The 27,993-nt window shown below is 42.7% G+C and overlaps 2 protein-coding genes across 4 annotated transcripts; one reads left to right on the top strand and one right to left on the bottom strand.

The window, feature by feature from the left end:
* Window positions 1-1,059: 1,059 nt before the first annotated feature.
* Window positions 1,060-19,581, bottom strand: GEMIN5 (gem nuclear organelle associated protein 5). Of its 2 annotated transcripts, none has more exons than XM_086471194.1 (28): window positions 19,428-19,581; window positions 19,024-19,178; window positions 18,291-18,472; window positions 17,390-17,541; window positions 17,041-17,169; window positions 16,723-16,855; window positions 16,108-16,267; window positions 15,268-15,480; window positions 14,432-14,517; window positions 13,882-13,976; window positions 13,105-13,241; window positions 11,830-11,903; window positions 11,243-11,424; window positions 11,011-11,150; window positions 10,661-10,832; window positions 10,182-10,406; window positions 9,566-9,679; window positions 8,986-9,114; window positions 8,320-8,415; window positions 7,884-8,021; window positions 7,185-7,332; window positions 6,943-7,062; window positions 5,870-6,080; window positions 4,986-5,243; window positions 4,156-4,318; window positions 2,909-3,491; window positions 2,344-2,440; window positions 1,060-1,644 (listed from the first exon to the last, which is right to left on the bottom strand). In XM_086471194.1, the coding sequence occupies exons 1-28, from the start codon at window positions 19,579-19,581 to the stop codon at window positions 1,489-1,491; spliced, it is 4,602 nt and encodes a 1,533-aa protein (XP_086327320.1). In that variant the 3' UTR covers window positions 1,060-1,488. The 2 variants fall into 2 exon arrangements, with proteins under 2 accessions (XP_086327320.1, XP_086327321.1); XM_086471195.1 differs by having other exon boundaries at window positions 13,105-13,238.
* A 107-nt stretch (window positions 19,582-19,688) lies between these two features.
* On the top strand, window positions 19,689-27,688 carry MRPL22 (mitochondrial ribosomal protein L22). 2 transcript variants are annotated; one of them, XM_086470790.1, is made up of 8 exons: window positions 19,689-19,717; window positions 19,803-19,848; window positions 21,794-21,929; window positions 23,880-23,945; window positions 24,438-24,515; window positions 25,348-25,417; window positions 26,625-26,857; window positions 26,983-27,688. In XM_086470790.1, exons 1-7 carry the CDS (start codon window positions 19,690-19,692, stop codon window positions 26,834-26,836), a joined length of 636 nt encoding a protein of 211 aa, XP_086326916.1. In that variant the 5' UTR covers window position 19,689; the 3' UTR covers window positions 26,837-26,857; window positions 26,983-27,688. The 2 variants fall into 2 exon arrangements, with proteins under 2 accessions (XP_086326916.1, XP_086326915.1); XM_086470789.1 differs by having other exon boundaries at window positions 26,625-27,688.
* The last annotated feature ends 305 nt before the right edge of the window (window positions 27,689-27,993 follow it).

The raw sequence follows: 27,993 nt of genomic DNA, 5'->3' as shown, positions 1-27,993 counted from the left end.
GCAGCTGATGAAAGATGAGCTTAAGATCTCTTTGGGTTCTGCTCATGACAGCAGTATCAGAGTATTCTTTCAGCGCAGCGCAGCCACCTGAAGTGACAAATCTGGTTTGGTCATCTGTCGTGTGTGGAGTTTTGCTGCTCCACCTAAACTCTAGTGGTTCTTGCTTGAAGTGTAGGAGGGCTGTTTGGTTAGGCACTAGCTCCCCCTCCTGGTTTTCAAGTATTTAATACAGAATTTAGCAAGTAGTGACACCAGTTTACCAGATTCATGCATCTACAGAAAGATCTTCTTTTAGTACAACCCCTGGCTTTCACCTGCTGCTCTTCACGTTGTTCTGAGACTTGCTCGGCTTGCAGGAGGAAATCGATCAGTACTAAGTCTGCATTTTGGCTGGAAGAATCTGCAACAGCTCTTCATCTAAAAAATCCATCCCTCCTACTTTTTTTTCTTAAATAATCATCTATTGTATCTATAAACTTTCTAAATTCATGACACACACCCCCCCCGCCCATCCTACCATGAACTTTGCTGCTGCATTTAAAAACTTGCTGCTAGAAGTTACGGAGATGCTATGTTCACTAAGGCTTATACAGCCTTGTTCTTTTCTTAGGAAAAGTTACGTTTTTGTAACAAGACAGACCAAGCCTTTACGTAAGCTGCAAGACTGGTCAAAATGTTGCATGTTCCAAGACTTCAGAATCTACCTTTTTTTTTTTTTTTTCTCTAGAATAGCTTTTCTAGAGAACTTGATAGTACCTCAAATTCACCATCATGGTAGCAAAAAGCAGTTTGTTCAGCTGTGGCTGTTGCCAAAAGCAGGGACTTTTTCTTGACCTGGAGAAATCCCTTATCTCTTGCTAGTCATGCTAGAAACCAATATAGAAGCTCTTGCCCTCCCTTTATGTTGTACAGGTGGCTTAGCACACCCTTGTTTTATCTACTGAGTTTATGTAGTAAGTTTAACATAAAGAAGGCTTATTTTTACTGCATTTACCCTTTACTGATACTGATTTCTATCCATCAAAGCACATGCCAATTCATGGTGGTAGAAGACTTTATTTAAAGGAGGGAAAATAAAATCACAATGCTTTTAACAATAATACTGGCTTAAGGGTCAGTTTGCTTACAGAAACCATTGTTTTTCCTGAGGGCAGCTACGATTCCTCCTCTGCTGAAAGACTGATAGAGCTGCCGAAAACTGTTTCTCTTACATGTAAATAGCAAGAGCTTTCATTAGCATAATTTCCAACAAATAAAAAAAAAGACTATACAAAAATCCTGTATACAGTTCAAGGCCACAGCCTACTGCTTTTCCATTTTCTAACACAACCTCCTTAAGTAGTAGCAGTTGACCGCAAATGAGTCTGTATATAAACCTGATTTTTTTGTAGTTTCATCCAAAATAACCACAGCCCTCAAAACAAGCCTTCACTTGAAGAAAGAACAGCCTTGGTGTTAAGCAGTTGTAGGCAGCTCGGTCTCAAAACGTCACGTCAAGAACCTCCTACCAGCCTTTTTGTAAGCACTGGTGCTACCACGCTTCCTAAGGAGATCCAACGCCTGCTCGTGTAGTTCAGGAGGGCACTGGGATCCCATGTGGAGGAGGACAAGGCAGCACTCCAGCACGTCAGGGAAGGGGAAGACCTGCAAAAAGAAAGGAACATGAGGTGATGTCTACTCTTTCAGCTGTAATTGCTCCACTACAACATACTCAGGCAGCCAGCTCTCTAAAGGCACTGCTTTGTAATATCTTTGGAACACAGTCATGAGTCAGATGCCTTTTCTTCCTCTTCTTCCAGTGCATTAGCTCACGTGTAACCAAGTTTCCCATTCTTGCAGTCACTGTGATTTATCTTCAGTTACATTATAAACTAGAGAACAGAGGGGATGAGACAGCCTAAGAAACATTTATTTTTAAACATGTGATGTGTAGTTTCTACAGCTACTAATCTATAAAGGCCATTTTGTACCTTAAATTTCTGATTTCACTGTTTATCCAAACTGGTTTTGCATATGTGATTCTAAGTAGCAAGGGAACTTTTAAAATGAACTTCTTTGGAGGTTTTTTTTGAACTTTTAAAATGCACGGGATTCATTCAGAATATCCCACTGAGTTGTCCCATGCAGGGGCTTTACCTACGCTTTCCAACTGCACGGAGAAAGTTATGCTTGAAAGAAAAATACCACCCTGATGCCATGTGTCAAATCTCTCAAAATTGCCATAGGATCACAAAGAAAGTCACTGGTCCTTACCTTCTATACGACAGGGATTCTGTGATGAGGCTGCTCTTACAAAAAGACAGTCTTTTTTTCAGAACCACAATGCCTCTTCTGAAAACTTACCTTTAAATTGTCTGGAAATTCTGCTAGTTTCTGCTTTGCTTTTAGAAGCTGCTTCGTTAGCTCAGGGAGTGTAATTGGTTCCTTTACTTCATCTTGACTGTCAAAAGAAGAGCAGGTGTCATGAGTAACTGTTTTGCTTAAGTGACTGCATAGTCTTCCTCCTGTACAGGGAGCACAGGGGAGAGCTGGACAAGCGTTATAAGCTCTAGCTTGTTCTTGCTAACGTCCCAAATGATTGTTCAACAAAAAGACAGACCTTCAACAAAGGACAGATTGTGCTTGTCCTTTTCATTATCCTCCCCTTTTCAAGCTGCCCTGTTTATTCACTGTACCAACACCAACAATTCCTGTCTGTCAGGAAGTTACTCAGCTGTATTAAGTTTACGCACATGGTAGTTCAGCCCCAGGGAAATGCAAGACTTTCGAGCTGTGTGTTGAAGTGTCCCTGGGTGACAAGCTTGAGATTAGAGGAAATCTGAGCTAACCAAGAAATCTGCTGAACAAACACACAAACACACAAAACCCCAATGCTTTTCAATCCATTCATTCATGTTCTGAAGCTTACCAATTCATCTGGTTGCTGTCAGAGCACGGTTTGTCTGATTCAGTCTCTGAACTCTGCTGCAGGTTGCTTTCCTGGGTGCTTCCATTTGTGGTTTCCTGGAGATTGTTCCTCTGCTGCTGATGCTGGCGGATCATACCTGCTAAAATCTGCTGGACCTCAGCTATATCTCTCTGGGTGTTCTGCAAATCAGCGATCTCGTCCGAGAGAAGCACTTTGCAGCCATTCAGTTTTGACTGTCTGTCTACCAAATCGACTGAGACAGTTCTCGAGTCACTTTCTGTCTCACACCTATGAACTTCAGTTGTACTGCAGAGGTTTTCATCCATCTCAACTGCAGTTTGATCAGGGGTTTCTTCAGAGGAGGATGAAACCTGACCTGAAACGTAACTCTTCTCAAGAGCTGTCTGCTCACTGGGACACAGCACGGGATCCAAACCAGCCTTCTGCAAGACAGGGGGGTCTTTGGGTAGCTTCCACCACAGGTCATACAGCAGTCCGTAAGCCACAAAGCCCTCTAAACTTCTGCAAGCGTCCATGCTCTGAGAGTTTGTGCTGTCAAGCATGTGTCTCAGGTTATCACAGCCTAATAACGAAAAAAGGATTACAAATAGTTTATAGAGCTTTCCAAAGAAAAAGACCAGATCTGGTAAATGAAAGGCTATCCTGGAGACCCAAACCAGAGATTTACTCTAATGCTGGCAGAGTGGCAGGAAGAGGAAAGCAAAGGCAGTCGTCTTTGGCATCTTTTTAAACACAATACTCTGTTCTAGCTAGCAGGAGACTGCATGTTCTCATCATCTACAGCAAACTTCCTTGGTCCCAAGCCGCACATCAAGATATTCACATGATCAAGAGCTGCAAAATAAATGCACTGCATACTCTGCAGAGAACAAAGGGAATGCTGGAGCGATTTGTAACTATGAGATGAACATGGCTTTCCAGTGTCCCCACCTCCCTTACAGAATAGAATTTGCTCCGTTTCCTCCAGCACCCACAGCAGCTGACACTGCTGAGCTTCCTTCCAGAGTCAGGAATTTTGATCACCCAATGGCCCTTGTACTAGCCAAGTTCCACAGGTTTCCATATGTGTGTGTGTGTGTGTATATATATATATATATATATATATATAGGTATGTCTTGCTCCTTCCAAACATTATTATGCCTAGAAACATTAATGGACACACAGCTGTGCTTACAAGGAAGATCCTCCCCATCTGTCAGTGCCAGGAGATGCACAAGAGACTTACCTTCAGGGAGGAGGATACTGCAAATCTCTTGCATCAGAGTGAAATTACCAGCATCATAACTGCGGATCACAGCTCCAACAATACTTTTCACTGCCTCATCCCACATAGCAGTCTGATAGCTCAGGGCTGCAAGGGTCAGGTCATGGGAGATATGGTAAAGCACCTACAGGAAGCACCAGAGAGCGTGATGAACAGTTTTACTGCAAAGTACGAATTACTCGCAGCTTCTGAGCATTGTGGAAGAGCCCAGCAGCACATGACTTAACCAAAGGAAGTTTTAATGACAATGCAATTCACAGTCTCCTTCATGCAGGAGACAGAGCACTTTTACATCACTTACAGCTGTAAATCAGCAGCTGCGCTTGCATGCGTCCTGTCAAACGGATGAGAAGCGGGAGCACAGCAAAGGTCAGTGACTCACTGTGGTCAGAGAGCAGAGCTGCAGGAGCGCCAGTCTATGAACAGACCTTCTGAACTCCAGGGTATTTTAACAAGCAGCCCTGCCTCTCCTAACGGTTCGACACAAACCCCTGAATCACTGCTCAGACTACTCAGCCATGCCCATCACTCCCACCCAGCCAGCACATCCCGGTCATCTCAGTGCTCACCACTGACAGTTCTCACCCAGAAACAAATGCAGAAACAAACTGGTGGCTACACAAGCTGTCCCAGCTGCCTGTCATCTCCTTCTCCCAGACCATAACCTCATCCTGCAGCAGGGTGTAGGCATCAGTCCCCTGGGAATGGCTGGCACACCACCACAAAGCGGCTGTGTTTTACTGCACGTGCACAGGAAGGCTGGGGATGTACCCCCGTTTAAATCCACTCACCTGCTTTGGGTGCGTGTTGCTGGTAGAAGGAGGATGCTCGATCCTGCGCAGCTGCTCCTGTGCACACGTGGCTCGTTCAGCGGTGTCCATGCCCAATGCGTTCTGCCACACTCCTATCACCATGTCAAAAAATGAGGTGCCTCTGTTCAGCTCCCAGCTGTGGTAACAGGGAGGCACGGGGCTCTTTCGCTCACAGGGATTTCTTTCACTAAGGCACTTGCAAAGCAGTTCATTAAGGCAGAAAACAAGTCTTTGTCCCTTTAACATGGGGAAAAAATAAAAGAAAAAAAAGAGCACTGAGCTGCTGCTAAAAGAAAAACAGTCCCTTACTGACCACAGCAGTAAACTAATTTAAGAACATCACGGCTAGTGGCAGCTTTTTGGTGATAGACTTTCACAACTGCAGCTACCAAAGAATAGTGCTGGTAGGCTCAGAGACTCTAAGGCCAGAAGGAAACCCCAGAACACGCTAAGCTAGCCTCCTGCTCCTCACTCTGCATGAAAACACATTTCTGGATTAAGCCTCTAGCAGATGGACTTACAGTTAGCTTGTCTGTTCCTTTAAACAGCAAATATCTTCCTTCACTTCTTTCTCCTTATGATCAGTATTACATACTTAAAAACCTCCACTTTTTTCAACTCCCTCTCCTATAACTAACAAGCATAGAGCCTACCTGCCTCCCCACCATGGGCCCTTGGCCTCTGCAAGGGCACAGGCTTTTTCACAGGGTCACTGCAATAAACTCTTAGAAAAATATTGAGGCAAAACCAGCTCAAAGGACTACTTGCGGACTATTAACATATGGGGAGTGGTGCCAAGTTAATGAAGTTAATCTGGAGAGAGACAACGCTAAAGAAAGGAGAAAGGAAACGACCACACTCACAAATAAAGTTTTATGTTGCTGAAGGACTTCCTGAGCTCCCACCCAGTTCCTGGATAACAGCAGGTCTTGGGCACATCTGAAAGACAAACTTGCTGACAAGTCCTCCTCTCCAGATATCAGCGCAAGCTCAGCAGCAATTTTAAGGGATGTCACATCCCCCTTTTTTGCCAACACCTTAACTGCATCGTAGGGTGAGGAGGCTCCCAAATAACTGAAAAGAGATAAAAGCAAATCAACTCAATTAATACTAAAAAAAACATTTTTAAAATTGTATTGCAACACAATAGGATGAACACACAAATGAAGATAAACCTGTATTTTCCACAGGTTCTTGGAGCTCTCATCACTAACTTACTATTTACTATTTTACTAGAGAGACACGGCGCTTGATCTGATGCAAAGCTAAAAAGGGAAAGTCACACAGCCTAATAATCTGCATTGAAACCTCTGGTGTGCATACCAGACACAGCTTGGATGAGAAATAGAAATAAACAGATTCAAGAGACAAAGGTTCTATGCAGTAGTTTATCCCTACTGCATTTCTCTGGATTTCATCTGAATCCTTTCACAAGTGAACACCCTCAAAAATGCCAGAACTGCCATCAGCATCATGCAAAGGACACTATTCCAGCTAAAACATTTCAAGCATCATCAGTAATTTCAGTAGAACAAAGGTGAAACACTAGTTGGAGGAGGAGAACCCAGTGATGAGGATATTCGCTAAGGCCTCAAGAAACTCAGGATAAACTGCTGCAGCACACATTTCCAGTGGCAAGGTTGGAAACATCACACAGTCTTTTCATATACATCCTAATTTTAGTCTTGCTAGACTAGTTTTCAAAGACTTCCAGTAATGTCTATGGAAAGAGCTGGCTTTGCTGTAGTATGACATTTGGACCTTCTGCTCTGAACTGCCCTTTGGAGCTTCTAGAGGCAGCCTAGGGAGATCAGGCTCAGAAAGCACCTTAAACAAATAATGACCAGTCCAGTTAACATTTCAGCTGCTACAAACCCAAGACCCTTCTTTGTTTCAGGCATGGAACCAATTCTGTCTTCTTCCCAGTAACACTCACCATTTGGCGGCCATGGAATAATGACCATCTTTCTCTAACAGAGCTGCCCAACTGCTGTAGAGATCCCTCAGAATTGGATCATCTGGACGCAACCTGGCCTTAGCGATTACAATCGCTTCCCTAATGCACATAAGAGAAACCAGACAGAAAAGTCAATTGACTGTGTACAAAACCTGAACCAAAATGTCAGATCTACCCCGCTATAAAACAAGAGCAAATCTGAAACAGAAACGAACAGCAACCTGTAAAAATGGTTCACTTTCAGGAGCTCGACAGCCTCGTACACTTTATGGATGGACAGGAGATGGGAGGCGGCCTTCACATATTGCTCCTGAAAACACAGCTGCTTCACAAAGGCTTCTACTGTCCAAACCCAGGCCTGATACCCAACTGCAAAAGAGAAGACAATACAACAGGAGGCAAAGTTTTAAAACCAGAATAATTCCTGCAGGATGACATCATCACTGGTTTCTTCAATGTGTACCTCTTCTCTGCCCCAGATTAGTTTCTTGTATCTTAACCATCCTAATACAAGCCACTGAGGCAATGAAACAGGGCAAAGCTAGGGCTGGAACATGACTGCAGGACTTCATTACCAGTAAAATAACTTAAAAGTACATTTAAACCAACAGCGAGCTGAAAGGACTGCTGTGGATTCCACAGAACCAACTCTGGGCTTGGAAGGATGTACCTGCTTCTTCAAGAGATCCCAAAGGAAACCACTCTATTTCCTGCTATCCCAGCCTAAGGGTGCTTGTGGCAACATCCAGGTCTTTGTCATCAACAGAGTATGTTTTGTGTTTGATTTTTGTTATCAGGCAGTTAAAGCAGCAACTTCTTTCCAGTCTGGAACAATGTGAGTTTCCAATCCAGAACAATCAGAACCAGGCTACCCTTGGCAGCTAATCCCAGCTGCTGTTGCATTGCAAGAACAAACATACCCATGGGCGAGATTGCTACCAGCTGGTCTGTCAGCTCTCCCCTCTCAGCAGCTGCCTGGAGGACACCCTTCATGTCTCCCTTCCACAACATGAGCTGTTGAAAGAGCTCTGGATGCCCATTCTCCAAGTGATGTTTTCCTGTTGGAAGCAAACACATTTCCTATTGGCACGAGCGCAACAGCATTATTTGGCATAGTAACTAACGTGGCAAAACTGAGATTATTCAAGCTTAAGGTACTGCAGGTTTGCATCTGAAAAATGTAAAACTGTTGGGGAAAAAATATCTCTTTCCTTGCTTTCACACAGACCTGCATTCTTAACCCCACACTTTAATCCACGGTAAAGAAAATTCAAGCATGTTTCCCAAATTGTTTTCTCCTTGAATGTGACAGTTACCATGGACATACTGTCAAAGTGGACTCATTATCCCACATACCTTCCACATCAATCATCTTGTGCAGAGAATCCCTGTCTGCGAACAGCCCCAAGTGGATGCGATCCTTGAGGTCAGGGGACGCATCTTCATTATTATCTAAACCAGATAAAAAGAATGAATATTGATACAACACTGGGAACTGGGACCTGCCAAGTCACTGTACTGCTCCATTACACTCAACTGTTGGCACGTATTTACGTCTTCTACTTTCTTTCCTGTATAGCAGATTTAACAATTCGCAGATCAACATTTAGAACTTACATCAAAGTTTGGTTGAAGGACCATGTCTGTGCAGAACATTAATTCTAAATCTAACATAACGCATTCCTAAGGAACAATACTGTGAAATTACAAACATCTCCCCCATGGCTTATCTTCTCCTGCCCATATTACACTTCTGAAAGTGAAGAACACTCTGCACATATGCAGACAATTCTACCCTATCTCCACAACATAAGATCCTACTCAAAACCTGTCTGGAGTGGCTCCAGGGTGCTGAAAAACTGCAAGAGAAGTTAGATAAGAGACCACAACTAGTCACACACTTTCATCAAGATAAGGATGTAAAAAAAATAATGCCCAGTGGTCAAGGTTAGGTCCTTGGACACATGCTTCTGAATACCTTAGAGCACCTACCCTCTAAGTATTTTAGTTTTAGACCGATACCTTTGGTTTTCAGACATGTGGCCAGCCTCAAGCAGTCCTGATGCATTTCATCTTTTGATCTGTGATCCATGAATGTGCTGAAGGGTAGAATAGAACGAGGCTTCCTTTTCTTCAGAGAGGCATCAGGAGCTGAAAAATCAGAGACATTTTAATCGCTGCTGCACAGTTACAAAAGTCTCCTAAGCAGAACTCTCCAACGTATTCCAAAACCTCCCCCTTCCTCACACAGGAAAACAAAAACCAGACGCTCAAGTGCCACATCCATTTCCATTATGACAACTCTGACCTTTGAATACTGATCACGTTGTGCATTTTGCTGCCCATCTTGCCTGGAGTAAAAGTAGCAACTAAAAGGCAGTATCTAAGCTCAGATTAAACAGCTACTCAATTGACCTGACAAGCAGGGCAAATAAAAGAAGCAGCAACTTAAAAGGTTTAAGGTATTTTTAAAGCATGCTGCTCCTTCTCCGGCACTTATTTCACGTCACATTAGGAAGGGAAGCTGCAGCCAAACAGAAGCTTAGAATGAGGAACTCTGTCTTGATGCAGGACTTTTAAAAAGTCCCTGAAACATACTAACTTGGTTTCTCTTTAGGTGGATCCTTCTTCGCAGGAGCGGCTTTCTGGGTCCCAAAAGGCTTCAGTAAGCTGAATGAAGAGTAATCATATGCAGATGAAGATGTATCCTTGGACACTGTGGAGTTAAGTGATTAAAAAAAAAAGGAAAAACAATACATGGAGAAGCCCATAGCAGAATACTTTACGTATTCACATTTTATTACACTAGTTTCAAAATACACAGCAACCAAGCTTTGCTTTGCCATAGAACTTAATAGCTTTTTAAGAAAAGGAAATAATCAGAAAACATTACAGAACTGACAGAAAGCTAAATGAGATGTCAACAGGCACTAATGAAGATCCACCACTAGTGTAAGATTTATCACCAGAAGGCAACACTGATCAAAAATGACATTGCTTCAAGCCAAACACAGCAACTTTGTTCACTAGGCCAGAATCTTCTTATTTAAAGACAATCAGTCCTGAACTAGTTATGAAAATTACAAGAGGCATTCCAGAACTGTACTTCCTTCAAGTGGACGTCTTATGAGAATATCTGCATGAAAATATTAAACTTGGTGATGCTCTGAGGGCTAAACAGTCTGGGAACCACTGAACTAATATAATTTGATTATTACCAGTCACGGAGACTTTATCGGGCACCTCTGCCTCCTGAACCACTTCTTCTTCGTGGTCCGAAACTCCATTTTCCTCTAGCAACATTTCCTTGGCATTCTCATCTCCATTCGCGGCATCACTCAGATCCTGTTTGCCTGGACTCTTTCCCAGAGGCTTTTTCTTCTTCTTGGTTTTCACTTTTGGTTGCATGCTTCTTTTTTTCTCCAATTCTATACTCTTTTTGCCTGTAAAAGATTGCAAAAGTCACCCTGATAATATCTGTAGATATTTTTAGTGTATTAGCTGTCTGTCTCTTAAGATCAACATTTAGTTTGCAAATAAGCATACAACTCAATTTAAACCTAGACATAGTTTATTCCGGAAGAGGCAGCTGGCACAATTAAATTCAGCGTAAGAATGTACCGCATCATTTCACCATAGCAACCCTCTATTTCCCAACTACACCTTCAGGAAAGGATCTTCTGTCGAATATACTTGCCCTGAGGAGGCCGTGTATGCTCCTGCTTTGAGATGTGCCACTTGTGAACTGAAAAATCATCTGCTCCTGTATAAACACAATCTGAATCCACGGGTGACCACTGGACGCTCAGTAGCCGGCCCTGGTGCCCTCGGTAGTTGCAGAGTGGCTCTTCCTTCATTACATCCCACACCTTATAAACAAGAAAGAAACCAAATTACTCAAAGTCTCATCTTCCTCCAATACTCTGCATTTTCTCTTCAGTGATTTGCACTTGTAGGAACTTGTTTTTTAGTGTGTTTGCACAGGTATTTCAAATACCAACAATGAAACTAAAAGAAATACGCCTCTGAGCGGCTGTGGAAAAATACCTGTGCAGTGCCATCGTAGCAAGCAGACACCAATCTTCCCTCATGGTGGGGGCTCCAGGAGAGGCTTGTGATTTTAGCTGTGTGCCCAGCCAGAGTTCGAAAAGGCTCTGTTATTGTCAAAGGACTTTCTGAAGTGCTCTCTGAAAGAAAAAGAAAAGGATCAAGTATTTCCAGCAAGACAAACCAGGAGTAAACGAAAATAAGACTTGGAATATAATCTGCAAAGTGTTACCTACGATGCTCTTCAGGTTATGTACATAAATAGTGGCGTTGATCGAGCCTGAAGCTATCAAGTAACTCAGCTCTGGCTGGCTCCCGTGCTCATGATGCCAACGAATAGCATTAATCAGTTTATGATGCTGCTGGATACTGCAGAGCAACTTCAAGTTTGGCGCCTGAAATATTTCGATTGAGCTGAAATAGAAGAACAACAGTGTAAGAATTCCAGTAGTCAGTGAAGACTGGATGTTTTGTTTTGTTATCCTGCAGGAGCAAAATTGCAGAAGATGAAATAGAGTAACTAAACGAGTTTTTCTTTTCTGGATTCAACTCAAACTCTCATTTAGTACATCAGCAAAAACGTGTTTCAACCATGAGTGGATCCTTGAAAAAATAATTCAATGTGATGATATGGATCCTCCATGCCAAGAGCAGCTAAACCAAGTAACAACAGCAAGGAATGCTGTATTATAATTCAAATCCATTGAGAAATACAAAGAACAGAGACAAACCAGAGCAACAAAAAGTACTTCTGCTTCAGCACAGTGATTCTAGAGAAGATCAGCACACATACAGCCTTAACCTACAGGTGAAACATACCCATCTTCATTGCCAAGAGCCAAGAGTTTCCCATCTGGTTTCCAGCTGATCTCTGTACGCGCAGGCAGTTTGTGCTGTAGAAAGAAGACACAACTATTGCCAAAAAGTCTTAAATCTCTCTTGCATACATTCAACAGAGCAAGACTGGCAACTGGGCAGAGTTGCAATTAGTCTGCAAAATGAAAGTCATAAAAGGGTTCATTGCTTTTACAGCAGTGACTTAAGCTTGAGCAATTAAGAAAGACCAAATGAACCAGACGCAAGAACCAGTGATTATTTTTATCGGTTCAATGTCTCATAGGAAGTTTGTCTGGATTCCAGAAGGACCTTGATGCTCGATCTCCTTATGCTCCCTGGAAGGCCCCAGGCATCAAGCAAATTTTATCGTATTTCAAAACACATCAAAGTTTACTTGCAATTATTTATATTCTTTCTAATTCAGATGAAAGCTCCTTACAGTTTACAACTTACATGCCTAAAAATGATTGTTTCATTGCCTGTAACATTAGTCTCTTACCGCTCCCCCCCCCCCCTTACTCTTCTACTCAAGGAAGAAGCCAAACCCCAGCTCCTAGCTGATATAAATCAATATAGTTTGATTGACTTCAGCTGACTTATGCTGACTTAAAGCAACTGATGATCTAACCCACTTATTTTGTACTTTCAACTAAGAAATGACTGATCATGCTTGAGAAGATGTTATGGTCAGTTATCACCAACTACTCTGCATTAGCTGCAACGTAAATGGAAACAGACTCCTGCAAAATCATGACTGCTGTTAAAACAGAAAAAGTTAACATTTGAAACAAGAGAACTAGAGAAGCTGAGGTGTTAACTCACGCATGCCCACCATGTGATCCAAGCTATAACGTTATCCAGGATGTTACTTCAAGTGCTTTGAAACTGGACAGCTCTGTGTGATCTAACTATTTTAAACAGCCACACACAGCTTTAAAACCAGACTCTATACTTCAATTTAACTTTTCTGGTTAAGTAAATTAGCAGAAAATCAAAGTGACTGATGCCAGGAACAGATGTGCCATGTTGACAGTGAGGGGGAAAAAAGACGACCCTTTTTCAGAGTCAAACACGTAAACTGTTTAAATAGTTTGAGTCAGTGTCTCTGCTGTTCATCTGTGGAGACTGTGGGTTTCGAATTTTTTATTTGTTACAGATAAATTATGAAGGCAAAATCAGAAACCTACAACTACAAGGTCATAGAAACTATGACATGGTTACCATGAATCCAGAAAAGCTGCTCAAAATCATACTCACTTTGATTGAATTGGTGTCTCGGATGACTTTGTTGATGTCATTTGCCTCCCCATTAAGCTTCCAGGGGTTGTGTTGAAAAACAATGCCTTCTCCAGCACAACTGTATAAAGTTACAGACGGCTGTTCACCTTCTCCTTCTGTCCAACAGAGAAAAAAAAGCTAAATGCACTATGTTCTTCACCAGTCTTCCCAGAAGTAATCGCTCCCACTATAAATCAAAACACTTCTAAAAGGCTGTATAGAGGCCTGATGGCCTGTGATCCGGTAGCAAGAAATTCTCTCGATACAATCCTCTGAAAGGACCTCTCGTTTCTACCAATGGATGTCTCCACAGCACAATCACTACAAGCATTAAAATTCCCTTTAAAGTTTGGTCCTTAAAAAAATTCAAGTTGTGCAAGACCTAATGGAACTGCTCTGTTTAGTTCAAATGACAGAAACATACTTCTGGAGCTAAGGAACCCACATTTGAGCTGATGCAGTTACTGCAGGAAGCCCACGCTGGTCTGTGATACCCTGAAGTAAGCACAAAGGCGGGATACACCACTCCCACCCATTTCCTGAAGCTACTAGAACTCAAAAACTGGAAGAGATTGTTTCACTGCCTTGCAAAACTATTAACCATTCCTCAAGCAGAATGCATTCTTAGCTGCTAGAAAGGATTGCTACTGAGCAAATAGGGCTCCTTTTCCTAGGAAGGGAGGGCATGCCAACTTCATAGCACCTCTATGCGCTGCATGGATATTGTGCTTTGTCACAAGGCGATGGAAGACTCACCAGAAGAGAGAGGAGGAGTTGGAGGCCCCCAGGCTAATGTGTATACAGTCTTCTTGTGGTAAGTACTGGAGATCTGAGGTGGCTTATTCTTAGTACTGGGCAGGAAGAGAAGGAAGCAGGGGCCGTCAGATTTCAGCAAAGGGAAATTAAAAAAAAAAAAAAAAAAAAATCCAAGCAACATATTACCAGCAGTGAAAACAGACATCAGGTGCTTTAACACACTAAAGGCATGGCTCAACGAAGCCTGCATGTTGCTCATCATTCTCTGAAAACGCCTTTCTGACTAAAGTTTTCCTTAACTGATGTCCTCCCACAGGTGATCTCTGGTCTTTCAATTTTCAGTTTACCTTAAGTAAAGATTACCTTAGAAGCTACCAGACATAAAGGAAAGATGAAAAGATGCACTGAAAATCTAACTGTTTCACTAGTTTTAATTTAATCCTACTCCTGTCTAACAGCAAAGATATACCTCAGGAAAGACCACACCACCTGTGCATGGTAACACACCAGCAGGATCTGATGCGAATGAAATTGAAAGCCACTTTCTTACCTACTGGAGAAGGTGTCAAATATGCCAACTTTTCCATCATCTGTTCCAAAAGCCAAGCAGCCTTCCTTAGTTGGATGCCAGGATAACTGCACACAAAATAGAAAGAGACCCATAATGACACAAGCTAAAGACACTTTTAAGTCTAAATAATAAAAAGGAAAACATTGACACTGATGAGCAAGCACCACCCCTTATACCCACCCATCCAACTACAGCCACTTGATTTATCACGCCACTGTGAGTATCAAAGGCGTTCCCCCTACCAGCTGTCATGGGATAAGATGGAAAGGGACTAAAATAATTAAAATGCTGTTTGACATCTACATTACAAAATAGAAATGGACAATATGGTAGGATGGTGAGAAGCCTTTTGGTGTGAACAAGAATAATTACCACGTTCTACTGCTGCCAGCAATTTTACCTGGCAGCAGCCTCTGGCTAACCACTGGTTAAACCCAAGCTGAAGACATGCCTGTCGGTTTTTGTGCATGTCAAAATTTGTAACAGAGCAAGGGCAACCGTGGATGAGGTAAGGAAGCATCGCAAAGGAGGACAGAAGTGGAAAAGTAATGCAACAGCCAGCTGAACTTCAGCTGATTTTCACTAGATGTAATGCAAGCATTTAGGGTTGTAAAAAGGTCTAAAAACTTGTTGCCAGATTCTAAAATGTATTGTATACCAAAAGAATTGAGTACAAAAGGAACAACTTGGCTTTATATATTTTTAATTGGGAAAAACCTTCTTCAGAGTGAAAGAAAAATATTCTTGAAAGAAAAAAAGAAAGTGAAAAGAGAAGAGGCCAGGCAAAAAAAAAGGGGAATCAAAAGCACACTTACTGCTGTAACCTTGGACTTTATGCTTTGCCAAAACGTTTTAACATCATAAATATTGTTGATGGACAAAGTATTCCACACCCGTATCATGCTGTCTCCAACGCCAATGGCAAGACAGCCTGGGTCCACAGGGGAGAAGGCAAGACTATAGACAAATCCCCCGAGCGAGGGCATGGTCCAGCTACAGTCGAGAGTTGACAGGTCCCAGCACTTCACCTGAAGAATATTTAGGGAACAAGGAATGGTTAAACGTAGAGTGACTGGTATGATGAGGAAAAACAAAGCATGAGTGAGATGAAGAATCAAAGGGTCAAGTTCAAGGCTGGACATAGTATGTGATCTGCCCAGAAATGCCCAGAGCATTACATGTCACAGACAGGGCTGCAATAGTTGGAAAACTGCAATGGAATGGACAAAATTACTGTATTTTAGTACTACGGTCCTCTTCTGACTTCAAAATAGGAAGTGCTCTGCTGCCTGTAAAAGGCAGTAAGTCAAAAAAAAAATCCTTTAGTTTGTAAAAGTAAATGATTTTAAGAAGGAAAACCAGGCCTTTTAAAAATGAAACATAAAGGGAAAATAGATGGTAAACACTCTCTATTAAGTGTTTACCATTCAAGTCCAGAATGTTATAACCATTCACTCCACGATGGTAAGAGCTTAAACTTATGCACCAACAAAAATATACACCTGTTCTCAGAACAAATTTTGAGAAACAATGTTATGAAATGCTGCCATAAACCCACTTTAAGAGAAAATCTGTGGCCCTAAAAGGGTTAGCCTGACTCAGTCAGACTGTATAGGTATGGCTATTTTTATGTTAATTTTATAAATGGTTCTTACATCTCTGTCCATTGAAATGGAAAAAAGGAGCTCCTTGTTTTGATGCTTCACAGAACTCAGATTGAACACAATACGGGAGTGATTTTGTCCTTCTGAAGATCCCAGAAGTGTCCACTTGCGTTTTCCAGATTGGGTCAAATCCCACAGTAGCAGTTCTCCCCTGCAAAATTCAAAGTGTGGCCTTTATTGTTCACTTCAAAAGAATAATACAAGCTATATATGGACTGTGTTACAGGTATACAAACTGCAAGTGCAAGAGTAATACAGCTAGACACACATCCGCTACATGTGCCTATACGTAGATACACACACACCCCCGCCACCCTACAGATGATACCCCCAGTTAACCCCACTGAAACCTGACATGTCTATTTTTCTCCCAGTAGATGGGCAAACCTACAATTAGTACCATTAGCAGTCAATATTCAGTTAGAGTATCGGACAAATTATGGGACAAATAGTAGTTCTCTACTAAACTCCCACTTTAACTCTTGGCCTGTCTTCTCTCCAGTAACACTGGGAAGGAAGGGGGTGTCAAAGTTTCCTACCCAGTTCTTCCTTAAGTATTAATCTGCAGTTACTGATGGCCCCCAGGCTGCTGTGGGCCCTACTTACCCAAAAGAGCTGGATACCATTTCTGTGGGACGACCAGAAGGCCAGTGAACAGTCAGCCAAATGCGCTCTTTAACAGCGGGATCAACGGCTCCACCTCTTCTTTTCGTGGGTGGCAACTTCAAAGTCATTACACCTATGGAAGCAAGAGGGATCACCTGGTACATCAAAATTCTCTGAGAGAAAAAGAAGTCCTGTGAACCTGAAGCTTTATGTACGCTCCCCACACTTCAAACTATCGAGTTAGCACATGAAGGCTGCAGTTCAAGAACTCTTCTACCATATCGCTATCGTTTAACTCACATTATTAATCTTACTTACTTCTGCCCCTGGTACAGCTCCATATTCGTATGGTCTGATCTTTGCTTCCCGAAGCCAAGTAACAACCTTTCTTCGTGGTTTTGTCCTGTGTCAGCTCCCCATTTGGAACTTTGCCTTCCTCTGAAGAAACTACCGAATACCATTGAAACCATGTGACTATACTTTAAAATTCAAAGTTTTATAAAAATTAACCAAAAATATATTGATTTGTATCAGAACATACTTCATTAAACTTAGCAGTTGCCTTTGCTTAGTTAGTCGCTGACTTTCTAGAAGGAATTCAATTCTCTAGAAGGACATTTACATGAACTAAAAATTACTTTGCAAACTATTAATCACTTCTACATACCTTGGAGCTCATCTTGCCAAGCAGGGAACCTTTCTTCACCAGCCACAGGGCACCAGGCCAGACAATGTATTTCATCGTCATGGCCTCTTAGCCGATGGAGTACTTCTCTTTTCCTGCTGATATCAATGATAACCACCATGCCATCCTTGTAGCTAAAAACAGACGTTTCAGTTAATGAACAGATTCTGGGATAATAATATCTGACTCAATTTCCAAGCCCTTTACTAAGATGACTATCTCCATATCATGGACAGAGAAGCCAAATCACAAGCAGCAAGAGGACTAGCAGGGTAACCAGTCAGTCAGAGCTCCCATACAGCACTGGCAGGCACTTTTCAAGAAGTGCAACAAGTACATCTGGCTTCAAGAATGACACCAATTCATTCGTAACACAGCTTCAGAGACTTAAAAAACTACAATGGCTTTTACACAAGGAAAACTTTTCTCTTTACCGCAAGTCACTTTCATTCCTTCCTCTTGTGTTTGTTCTCCTTCAAGAGAACTGTATCACTCAGTCTAAAGGGCCTTCATGTTCCTGCTCTGTTTAGTACAGTCTTGAGTATCTAAAGGGCTGGAGTTGCAGTGGTTGACAAAGGCCTAGTCAAACTAAGAAACTCTCTTCAGATGAAGTAACCTATAGTGTGACAAACACTGGTCAAGCCTAATTAAAAAACAATTTAAAGAAATTTCAAAGATTCAAACCAAACCTGGCCCCTTACACTGTTATGGATTTCTGTATCTTGCCAAATCTAAATGTAACTTCTGAAGTGGCATACACCAGAATAAAAAAAAAAAAAAAAAAAAAAAAAAAAAAGAAAATAACCTTACAATTGCGTAGCAAAAATTTACAACAAAGCTCTTGCAGAAGAAGAGTGGAAAACAAAACATAATGAATATTTACCCGATTGCCACCAGGTTTTCATGATGAGGAGAACAAGTGAGACAAAAAATTGTCCGAGGCTCCGGGAAGAACTGCTGGCTGTCACTTCTGTTGTGCCAGTAACAAACAATTATACCTTTTTCATCACCGGAGACAATCAAATCTTTCACAAGGGGTGACCAATGCAACGCTGAGATTGCGTTCTGAAGAAAGACAATCGAACACATTTAAAACTGTCTTACACAGACACCACCTAACGCAGAACAACAGGTAGAAAATAATCTGCAAGTACTCCCCAGGATCAGCTGAATTAGTTCTAAAGTATTTCAGTTCTTTTGGGCTTTGGCGTGATCGGTGCATTTGCTGATACGCTGCCCTGCCAGTAACTGCTCAAAAGCATGTTCTTGGCCTGTGTGGAACAGGAACTCGCTGAAAAGGTTTTAAGGGAGCTGGGTTAAGCGTTAAGCGTTAGTGAGCACACGCTGCGAGCACACCCACACGCTGAGCCTCTGGCGGTAACCACCAGCTCACTGAGGTGATGCAACCACGCCGCACCCCTAAGGCTAGAACAAAAAGCTGGCCAGAAGCGTCCAACGGTTTTAATTTCACCGGGTTTGAGATTCACCTTTGGTTCAAGGGCCATCACCCCGCTTTGCCCGCAAGGCTGAAAAAACCCCACCCCGCCGGGCGAGTTCTTTCTGCCTCCCCCTCTCTCGCCCCTGGAGCGGCGGCTCCCGGCCGGGGGGCACCCTACCTGGTGCAGGCCGTACTCCGCCACCGCAGCCAGGCTCTCCGTGTCCCAAATCTTGACGCTCCCGTCGTCGGAGCTGCTGGCGCAAAGGCTGCTCTGCCCGGGGCAGCGGCAAAACGCGAACCCGGAGATCCGGTCCGTGTGCCCGATGAGCTCTCCTGCACCGACAATAAGAGACCGCGATGGGACCCCCCGGGAGCGCACGGCGCCTTCTCAAACCCCCCCCGCCCCAGGGCGCCCGCTGCCTCCCCAGCCCCCGGGGCTCCCGCTGCCCCCCGCGTGTCCGAGCGGCGCACACCGGCTCCCGGCGGAGGGGGAGGCCCCGCGGCGCTCCCATAAAGCGTGGTGGGTCGGGGAGGGCCGCCGGTAAGGCCCGGGGTCCCCGCAGGAGGGGGCTGCGGCGGTACCGTAAAACGCGGGAGCGGCGGCGCCGCCGCCGACATCCAGCAGACAGACGCGGTGCCTCGCCGCGAACCCGAAGAGGCGGCCATCGCTGCTGGCATCGCTGCAGCGGCTGCTGTACCAGTTGGGCGAGGCGGGCAGCACCCGCACGGCCGCCATCGCCCCGGGCCCCTCCGCGCCGCCGCCGCGCGCCGCCCACGCCGTCGCAAACAACGCGCCTCGCTGCGCCTGCGCCGGAAGCGCCTGCCGTGAAGCGCGGCGGGGAAGATGGCGTTGCGGTGGGCTCTTAGGGCGGGTAAGGCGGAGGGGGACGGAGCGGAGCGCTGGTTTCGGAGGGTCTCGCCCGCTCCTTCCTCGCTCACTGTGCCGCTTCCTTGCAGGTGGCGCCTGGGCGTGCGGCCTGCTGGGCTGGGCGCGGCCGGAGAGGTGAGTCTGGCTCCGCCGCGGGCCGGGAGCGGGCCCGGCCCGGCCCTCCGGTGCCCCGGGCGGGGAGCGGGACACGGGCCGCCTCGCCCTGGGGGTCCCCGGGCCTGGAGGCCCGGGTCGCCTGGCTCGGCCTTCTTGCTGGCTCCTTGCCCTGCCGCCCCGGAGCTGTGGGGAACGGGTCGCTGCACGTGTCTGTGGTGTTTTTCTATGTCCTTGGAGACTGTGGTGTCATGGAGGTGTCTTTTTTTTTTTTTTTTTCTTTTTCTTTTTTTTTTTTTTTTTCTCTCCTGACCCCTTTTTATTGGGCATCCAGGTTTGCCCCGGCTTTATGGTGCAGGTCACAGTAACATAGTGCCTGTTTCTTCCTTCTGCGCCCTCCTCAGCCGTTGCTTTTCTGTAGTTGCTTGTCTTTCCCCTCAGTCTGGAGGAGTGGCAGAGCTGTGCTGGGGGACTGCTGGCTGCATCCCTGACTGCAGAAGAAAGGCTGATGTGGATTCTCAAAGTGCAGAGCTTTGCTCTCTGTTAGAGCCTGTGGAGATAAAACGCAGAGACCTGTGTCACTGAAGAAATCAAAAATAGTCTTGTTTTGCCCGTGCTTTGCTTACTGCCTTGGAATTGAACGGTTATGTGCTAATTGTTTGGTTTGCTCAGTTCTAGTCTGCATGTCTCCCACTGGCTGCTTATGCATGATTCTTTCTAGAAAGGTGCTCAGGTTTTTTCTTTCCTGTTCCCTTGACTTACCCCTGTGTAATGTACTTTAGTTTGTTGCTTGTCACTTTTCTTTTGCCTACAGTGTGTTTGTGTCCTCTTTCTTTTCCTAAAGTTATGATAAATAGAATTGCTCTTCGTATGGGGTTGGATTCCCAAAGATAGAAAGAATGTAAGACTCCTTAGATTGTCGAGTGTATTAATGTGTGCTGCTAATGCCAGGAAGACAATACTTGGTTCATTAGCGCTTAAAGGGTTAAATTGCAAAGTGATATTCATGTGCTTGTCAAGTGTTTCCCTGTGTAATCAGTTTGGTGATGACGAATTGTTGTATTGATGAGTGAAATTTTTAAGTATTAAGTAATTAAACCGGTTTTGGTAGATATCTGAAAGAATATTCCATAACATTTAAATGGATGTGCTATGCTACCCCCTCCTGATAGGATGTGAAAACTTGAAGGTGTACAATGACCTCTTCAAACGAATCAATGTGTTCTCTTTGCCAGTTGTTTTTAAAATGCTTAGCACAGTTTGGCTAACCACATGAAGCTGTTCAAGCCGTAGTAAAACACAGGATCTGGTCTCGAACTCATCTCTTTCTTGAAGTTACCGGTGGCTGCCCGTACTGCTTTATCGAGTCAGCAGGGGGCAAAGTGTAGCTTGGTTTTTCTGAATCTGAGGTGAGCGAACTGACTGAAAACTAGAGTTTTTTTGCTATCGGCTGTCTTATATTGACTTGATTTTGTTTTGAAAGTAGTTTAGAATACCCTTCCTTTCAGACTTCAGAATGTTTATAAACTTCTAATAGTTTGTAGGTCCTCAGTCCCTTGAAAAAGTAGAAGTTTTTACTGCTAAAAATGTTGTTGGTAAAAATTAAATAAGTATTGACTAGTCTTGGAAAAGATATAAACTGTTTGTGTGGTTAATGAACCCCACATAAGAACAAAGAGGTGACTGTGTCTTTGAGTGACGATCCGGGGACGCTTAGTGTGGAATCTTGCGCTATACCAGTGTCACTTGCAGTTCATGGTTTGCTTTAGAAAGCCTGAGGCTTTTTGTTGAAATAAAAAGCCCTTTCAACATAAACTGTAGAGGACTTCATCAGTTTTATTTTGTGAGTAGTCAAATGTATCAGTTCTCTTTATCAAGACAGGTAAGTTCACAATCTTCCAGATAAACTGGGCAGGGACAAAGAACTCTTGTGTTCAGCAGCAAAGACTGTGGTCTTGTCTTGCAGGTGGCTAGCATCCAGTAGCCTTGTTCCACTGTCATGCATCCACACAAGTGCATCTCTGCAGAAACTTGGGAAGTGGGAGAAAAAGAACAGGATTGTTTACCCTCCACAGCTGCCTGGAGAACCTCGCAGACCAGCTGTAAGGCTACACCTGTACATGTCCTTACCTGTTTATGTTAGGAGTTTCTGAATAGATTGTCACTGTCTCTGGGTGACTCTGTCTCTACAAAGCACTATCTTGGTAGCCTGTTCATTTGTTATTTAAGATCTTAGTCAGTCTGGTATATTTATATTGTAAAAATTAACATAACTTTGAATGTTTTCCACTTCTAAATTATGCTGGAGCTTCAAATGGCTTGCAGCTGATCACCTACCTAATTTGTGATGCAAACTGCAAAGGTGCCGTCCTCTGTAGAAGTCTCTGAACTACAAGGAGCTAGAAGTTACCAAGGATGTGTTCTTAATACGTTTGCTCTGCTTGTACTGACGGTAAATAACTAGGAGGAAGGTGACTGTCTTGCTGCTTCTGTGCGCAAGGACACAAATGTAACTTCCATTGAGCAGCGGAGCTAGCGGTGCCTGTTTGATGTAGGTACAGTAGGGTGCATGCTTCTTTCATTTCTTAACATCTCTGCTTTATAGATTCTCTGAGGTCTCATAATGTGTTGCCTCTTGCTGTGGCCTCCCCTTCATGAAGCTGTTCAGAGGTTGTTTTCTGTCATACTGGTTTCTTGAAATGTTTGATATGGACTGAGAGGTTCTAAAGTAATGTGGGGAGGGACGTGCGAGTCAGTTGTGGCATGTGGTTGCAGGAGATTTTTGATTAGGAAACTGTTCTATATATACTGTACAGTCAGGTTGTTTCTTCAGTCTGTTGCACAACGATCTGTGTTTCTCTAAACCATAAACTGAAGCAAGGAATCTAAAATTCTCTTCTTGCCTGTATGCTTGGTGTAGGGCCGTCCACTAGCCATTCAAGACAACTTTTGGAAACATAAGTTAAATGATCAAGTTTTTTAAATGCAGTCATAACAGATTAGTTTTTGATAACAGCGGGTTTATGCCTGTTTCTCCCTGTCCCATCTTACTGATCATTTTATAACTGGGAAGTACAGTTTAATGTGAACAGAAGCAAGCTTCTTAATTTAAGTTTCACCTGAACACTGCATGTTGTATATTTGGTCACTGAAAGGACTCATTGGTGCTGCTTTCTCTACAGTACAACCTGGGAGAATTTTAGGTTACTACTTCAGTGTTGCCTTACTCTTGAGTTACTGGTATTTTGGAATTCCATTTTTGTAATTGATCTTCATTAAGCATTAATGTATTGTGGCCTCTGTAAGGCGTACTGCTCAGCAAAGTATTTGCATCTCAAAAGAGTAGGGTTTTTTGGACATGTGCTTTTGTGGGCCATGAGCATTTATTGCTTCTGTGAACATTGTGGCCTAGGACCTAGAAATACATGCAGTGTGTTGTGCTGACTAATGCAATGTGTGTGAAAATGCAGTTATCGACCAACTTGCTTATTAAATTAACAAGTTTTTCTTTTACCTGTTCATAAAGAATGCCATCTCCTTCAAATTTGTATTGATGTTAAAGTTTACTAGCTGGTTTTGGTCCCTGTTGGTACAGTAATAATGTTAAATGGGTCTTTGGAGACAGCTCTTTATGCCTCTTCACTTCTGAAGAGCTAATTAAGTTCATTCTGGTAAAATTGTTTAGTTGCTATCCCAGTAAGTTGACTTGACAGCAGAGTAATATTTTGAAGACTGAATGGGCATGTCAGTCTTGGACTGCTTCAAAAGGTGGGGAGGAGGACAGAAGAAGATAAAATCTTCTGATTATCCTTTTCAGGAGCTTCTATAAACTTATTCTTGTAAGATTGTATTAAATTTTTCTGTATGCTAGCTACCTTTTTTTAATGCTTTCAGCTTCAAATGTCAAAGGTATGCCTGATTTGGTATGTTCGTGGTGTAGTAGGGGGAGTAATTTTATTCATAGTAAGAAAATAGATTGTGGAGCAGGGGTGTGTGCTCCATTCTTGTTTTCGCAGTAAAATCACTGATCCTCTAACTTTTTTTGCACCTAGGAAATCTATCACTGTCGGAGGGAAATAAAATATAGCAAAGATAAGATGTGGTATCTGGCAAAACTGGTAAGGAAAAAGTACTTTGCACTGTGTTTGTTAGACTGCAGAATTTCATTGCTGTATTTGCCTTAACAGCCTAGTTCAATCACGGGCTAATCAGCATCTTCATAATAGTCCTGGGAAGAGCATGCATCTGTGCAGGCGAACAGTTGTAGTTTGGTTTAGCTGCTTTATCCTAGTATGCTCTCAGGATCTTATGCAGATCATGCCCTGTGGAGGAATTTTCATGTTGATTTCTGCCTAATAGTAGATGGGAAGAGGAACTTTGAAGGATAGTAATGGGCTGTTTTTAAGAAAAAAAATTGAGTGTTTTATGAAGATTTATTCAATATTTACCTCAGAAGTTCTGTATGTAAGATATTACATTGAAGAAATGGTAATTAAGGAAACTAAAGTCTTTTGATTTGCTCTTTATAATAGCAAAATAACAAATAGTTTTCTGAATAAGAGAAGGGAAATATTTGTAACTGCAGATGTTAACTCACACTCTGGTTGCAGATAAAAGGAATGTCCATTGATCAGGCTCTTGCTCAGTTGGAATTTAGTGATAAAAAGGGAGCAAAGGTGATCAAAGAGGTATGTAGTAGTATTCTTTAATACTCCTAGTTTCAAGGAAACTTTAAAATCAGTATCTATTGCCAGAAGTTTGGAGATGTTTATTTCTGTGTTTCCCTGTTTCTGTTAAGCCTGTTGGGACCACATTCAAACAACCTATTTTTGTAGCAGCCATGTAATGTTGTGACTTATGAATATGCATAGGTCACTTGTGCTGGCCGATTTAACTTGTAATGATGATAAATGACATGTGAGTACCCTCTCTAACAACGCTTGGTGTTAAGTTCATGGTAAATAATGCAGAATCCTTGCCACTAACGGCTGCTACATCGATGTGCTTTGGCTCTTAATATTGTAAGCAATAGAGGATATCAGAGAGGACTAAGTTCTGTAAAAACATGAAAGCTTTTCAAAACTGTACTTAGGAGTCTCAAACTGCTCATTTTCTTGGCTGAAGTATTGATTTCTGGCATAATAATGACGAAGTAGTATCCTGTATTAGCCGAAAATATTGAATGGCCTAAGTTCATTTTGCCCACCTTGGAATTTGTTTCTAGTCTGATGTCTAATTAGACAAAGGGTCCTGGGTGGAAAGCTGACAGATGCTGGTGGGAACCATCTTTTCCACGCCCTTTCCTCCCAAAAAATGTAATAAAGTTGTCCTGAAGCTTTTTCAGTCTGTATGCAAAGAACATACTTCTCTAAAAGGTGTTTGTCTTTAACAATTTTGATCTCTATAGAATACTTTTTCTGTAACTGACTGAAACTTGCAGTTTCTTCCGTGTTATCTAGAGATAAGAAATAGGATTGCTTAAATTCTTACTCAGTACTTCCATTTTTCCTTTTGTTACAGGTTCTGTTAGAAGCACAGGAAATGGCAGTAAGAAATCACAACGTGGAATTCAAATCCAATTTACATATAGGTACGTTTTTTCTTATTTTAGTGCAGAAAAATGTCATCCTACCCTATGACAAAATTTTATCCTTAAGGTTTTGTTGCTTCAAGTCGGCAGGCATGAATAGAGGATAGTTTCTAGTAAAATTACCTTCACCAAAAGATGGAAGGCACGTGCTTCCGACTTGCAGCGCAACTGGAGCTGCGTGGTTTTTGAGCGTTCAACCATCAGTTTGTTGTAGCTGGTGTCTGACTGATGCTCTCCTGGCACCTGCTAGTTGCCTTCATCTGAGAATGGGATTTCTGCTCTGTGTGTGAACAGAAAGTCATGAAGAGGAAGATGCTTGACATGATTAAGAGAGACTAGACAACAAGAAGCAAACTGTTACCACTTTTTAGTGTCGCCAGTGAACGGAGATGCTGGAAGCTTTGTCCATGGCTAGTACTACTAGATTTGCAGGGTCAGAATCTAAACTTCTGTAAGAAACAGCGTAACAGTAAATGAATATTGACACTAATAAATAGGCTTTGTTATAGATGATTACAGGTTGAGCTTGTAATACCTACAGCACGTTCTTGCCTAGAAAAATGTTAGAGAAATGTTTACTTGTAGGTGTTTTTAGGGCCAAAGAAAAAAATTCCCATTTTGCCAAAGATGGTACTAAAAGTTATTAAGATGACCATGTAAGATTAAAGTAACCTGAATTATAGAGCAGATTTGGTTAGAATTCTTTGAAGCCTTCCAGGCCTGTACCGTAAGAAAGTTTACCTGATAGTGCAGTACTGGATGTGTAGATAATGAAAGTACCTATAAGTGCAATAAAGGGAGAAAGGAGGGAAAATGAAGTCTGTAAGACTTCTACAGGGGTTCATGAGGCAAACTACTGAAAAGCAGCGGAGTTAATACCGCCTTCAGAAGAGCTATATAGTCTAGCAAGTGCTCACCGTAGCTTCCTTTAGACTTGTCCTTTACTACATACTTATCTTTGCATGCATGCTTTCCAAATTCACCTTTTTGGTGCTCCTGAAGAGGGTTAATTAAACTGAAGGGTTCCTCTATAGCAGTAATTTACTAAATGTAATAGAGGAAAGATGGAGGAGAGAATCCCAAGTAGAATTAACTTTTCATAGGCAGTCATGAAAAATTCACTGGCAAGACAGTGTTTCAGTTGTGGATGTGCAGTGGTTTATTCTTGACTGAATAGTCTTCTCTCCCCCCTGCCTTTTTCCTTCAGCTCAGTCACTGACGGGCAGAGGCCGCTATGTGAAGCGGATTCGTTACCATGGCAAAGGCATGTTTGGCATCATGAAAATCTCCAGGTGCCATTACTTTGTGAAGTTGGTGGAAGGTCCTCCTCCTCCTCCAGAGCCACCAAGGACTGGTTTTGACCAAGCAAAAGAATACGTGCAGCAGCTGCGAAGTAGAACCCTTGTTCATACACTGTGACAAACTTTTGTGGCTATATAGGTATTTCTTGTTTGACAATGTAATTATGTAGAAGAATAATTAAAATAGTGTTTTGGTTACATCTTTGGTGCTGCTGGAGTTGGATGGTGCAAGAATGATCATAGGCTTTTTTCTTATTTGTCAAGCCATAGGTACGGAAAAATCTTGGAAAAACAGCAACAGATGTTACTTTTTTCCGAGTTCCTTGGACCACAGCCTTCAAGCTCTACCCTGGACTATCAAATCTAGAACATATGGTGCCATTATAAAGCTTGTAAGGAACGGTGGTTGTCTTCAAATTCACACAGCTGTCTGTCATGTGTGGTTGGGTCTTTTATTGCAGAAATACGTGCTTGACAGTCATGTTGCAAGATCAAGACTTGGACCAAAATTACTAAAATTCGACATCTTAAAGTAGCTACAACAGTGGAACAAAACAAGTAACAATAATAGCTGAGATTATCAGGCATCCATTTACAGTTTATCTGGGCTGTAATGCTCTTTCCTTACAGCCTGTGTTATGCCTCTTAGGCATTGTGTCTGGGAGTGGGGAATAAACCAACCATTTGAAGTTTAGGTTTTGACACAGTCGGTAGGTGGCAATGTTTAGTTTGTCAGAGAAGGAAGTGACAGTGAAAACTTACTGCACGTTGAAACTGTTCTTGATTCTGACCATGGTCTTACTAGTCTATGTGCATGGAGTTCAGCTGTTCTCTGTGAAACTCGATGTGGGTAGCAGGCACAATATGGAGAAAAGCTTGTCTTGGTGAAGAGTGAATTAATTATTCTGCACTGTCTGGAAACAAATTGCTTTTGTAATGTTGAAGCAAGTAAAATACTCCATGGACTTAATGTGGAATGGCTTGTTGCATATACAAAAAAGGCTTTCAGTTCTCTGAAAACAATCCCGTTTTTATCATTACTTCTTTGACAGGAAAAAGACTGGGGTCAATAGGGGGAATCTCATTTCACCCAGTCAAACTTTCAGCTCAAATGGCCAGCCATCGTGAACATCAGCATAAAAAGAGAAGGAGTAACCGCTTGTTTATGCAGATGTCTGATATTTAGACCTTTCTTTTTCATTCTGGGAGCATTAGAATGGGAGATAGATTGCTTACCTCATTTGGGTCTTTTTAACCACACCAACTAGTAGCCTT

The sequence above is a fragment of the Leptosomus discolor genome, chromosome 10 (assembly GCF_034619465.1).
Source record: "Leptosomus discolor isolate bLepDis1 chromosome 10, bLepDis1.hap2, whole genome shotgun sequence".
NCBI classification, from domain to species: Eukaryota; Metazoa; Chordata; class Aves; order Leptosomiformes; family Leptosomidae; genus Leptosomus; species Leptosomus discolor.
The sequence above is the reverse complement of the archived record's forward strand: the minus strand, read 5'-3'. Positions and strand labels throughout refer to the sequence as shown.

Excerpts from the sequence above, each read along its gene's own strand:
- GEMIN5 (XM_086471194.1), bottom strand. The coding sequence starts at position 19,581 with ATGGCGGCCGTGCGGGTGCTGCCCGCCTCGCCCAACTGGTACAGCAGC. Across the intron at positions 17,170-17,389 it reads TTGGCAAGATGAGCTCCAAG|TTTCTTCAGAGGAAGGCAAA; the intron begins GTATGTAGAAGT and ends GGTATTCGGTAG. Across the intron at positions 7,063-7,184 it reads AAAGTGAACCATTTTTACAG|GGAAGCGATTGTAATCGCTA; the intron begins GTTGCTGTTCGT and ends TATGTGCATTAG.
- MRPL22 (XM_086470790.1), top strand. The coding sequence starts at position 19,690 with ATGGCGTTGCGGTGGGCTCTTAGGGCGG. Across the intron at positions 23,946-24,437 it reads TGTGGTATCTGGCAAAACTG|ATAAAAGGAATGTCCATTGA; the intron begins GTAAGGAAAAAG and ends CTCTGGTTGCAG. Across the intron at positions 24,516-25,347 it reads GAGCAAAGGTGATCAAAGAG|GTTCTGTTAGAAGCACAGGA; the intron begins GTATGTAGTAGT and ends CTTTTGTTACAG.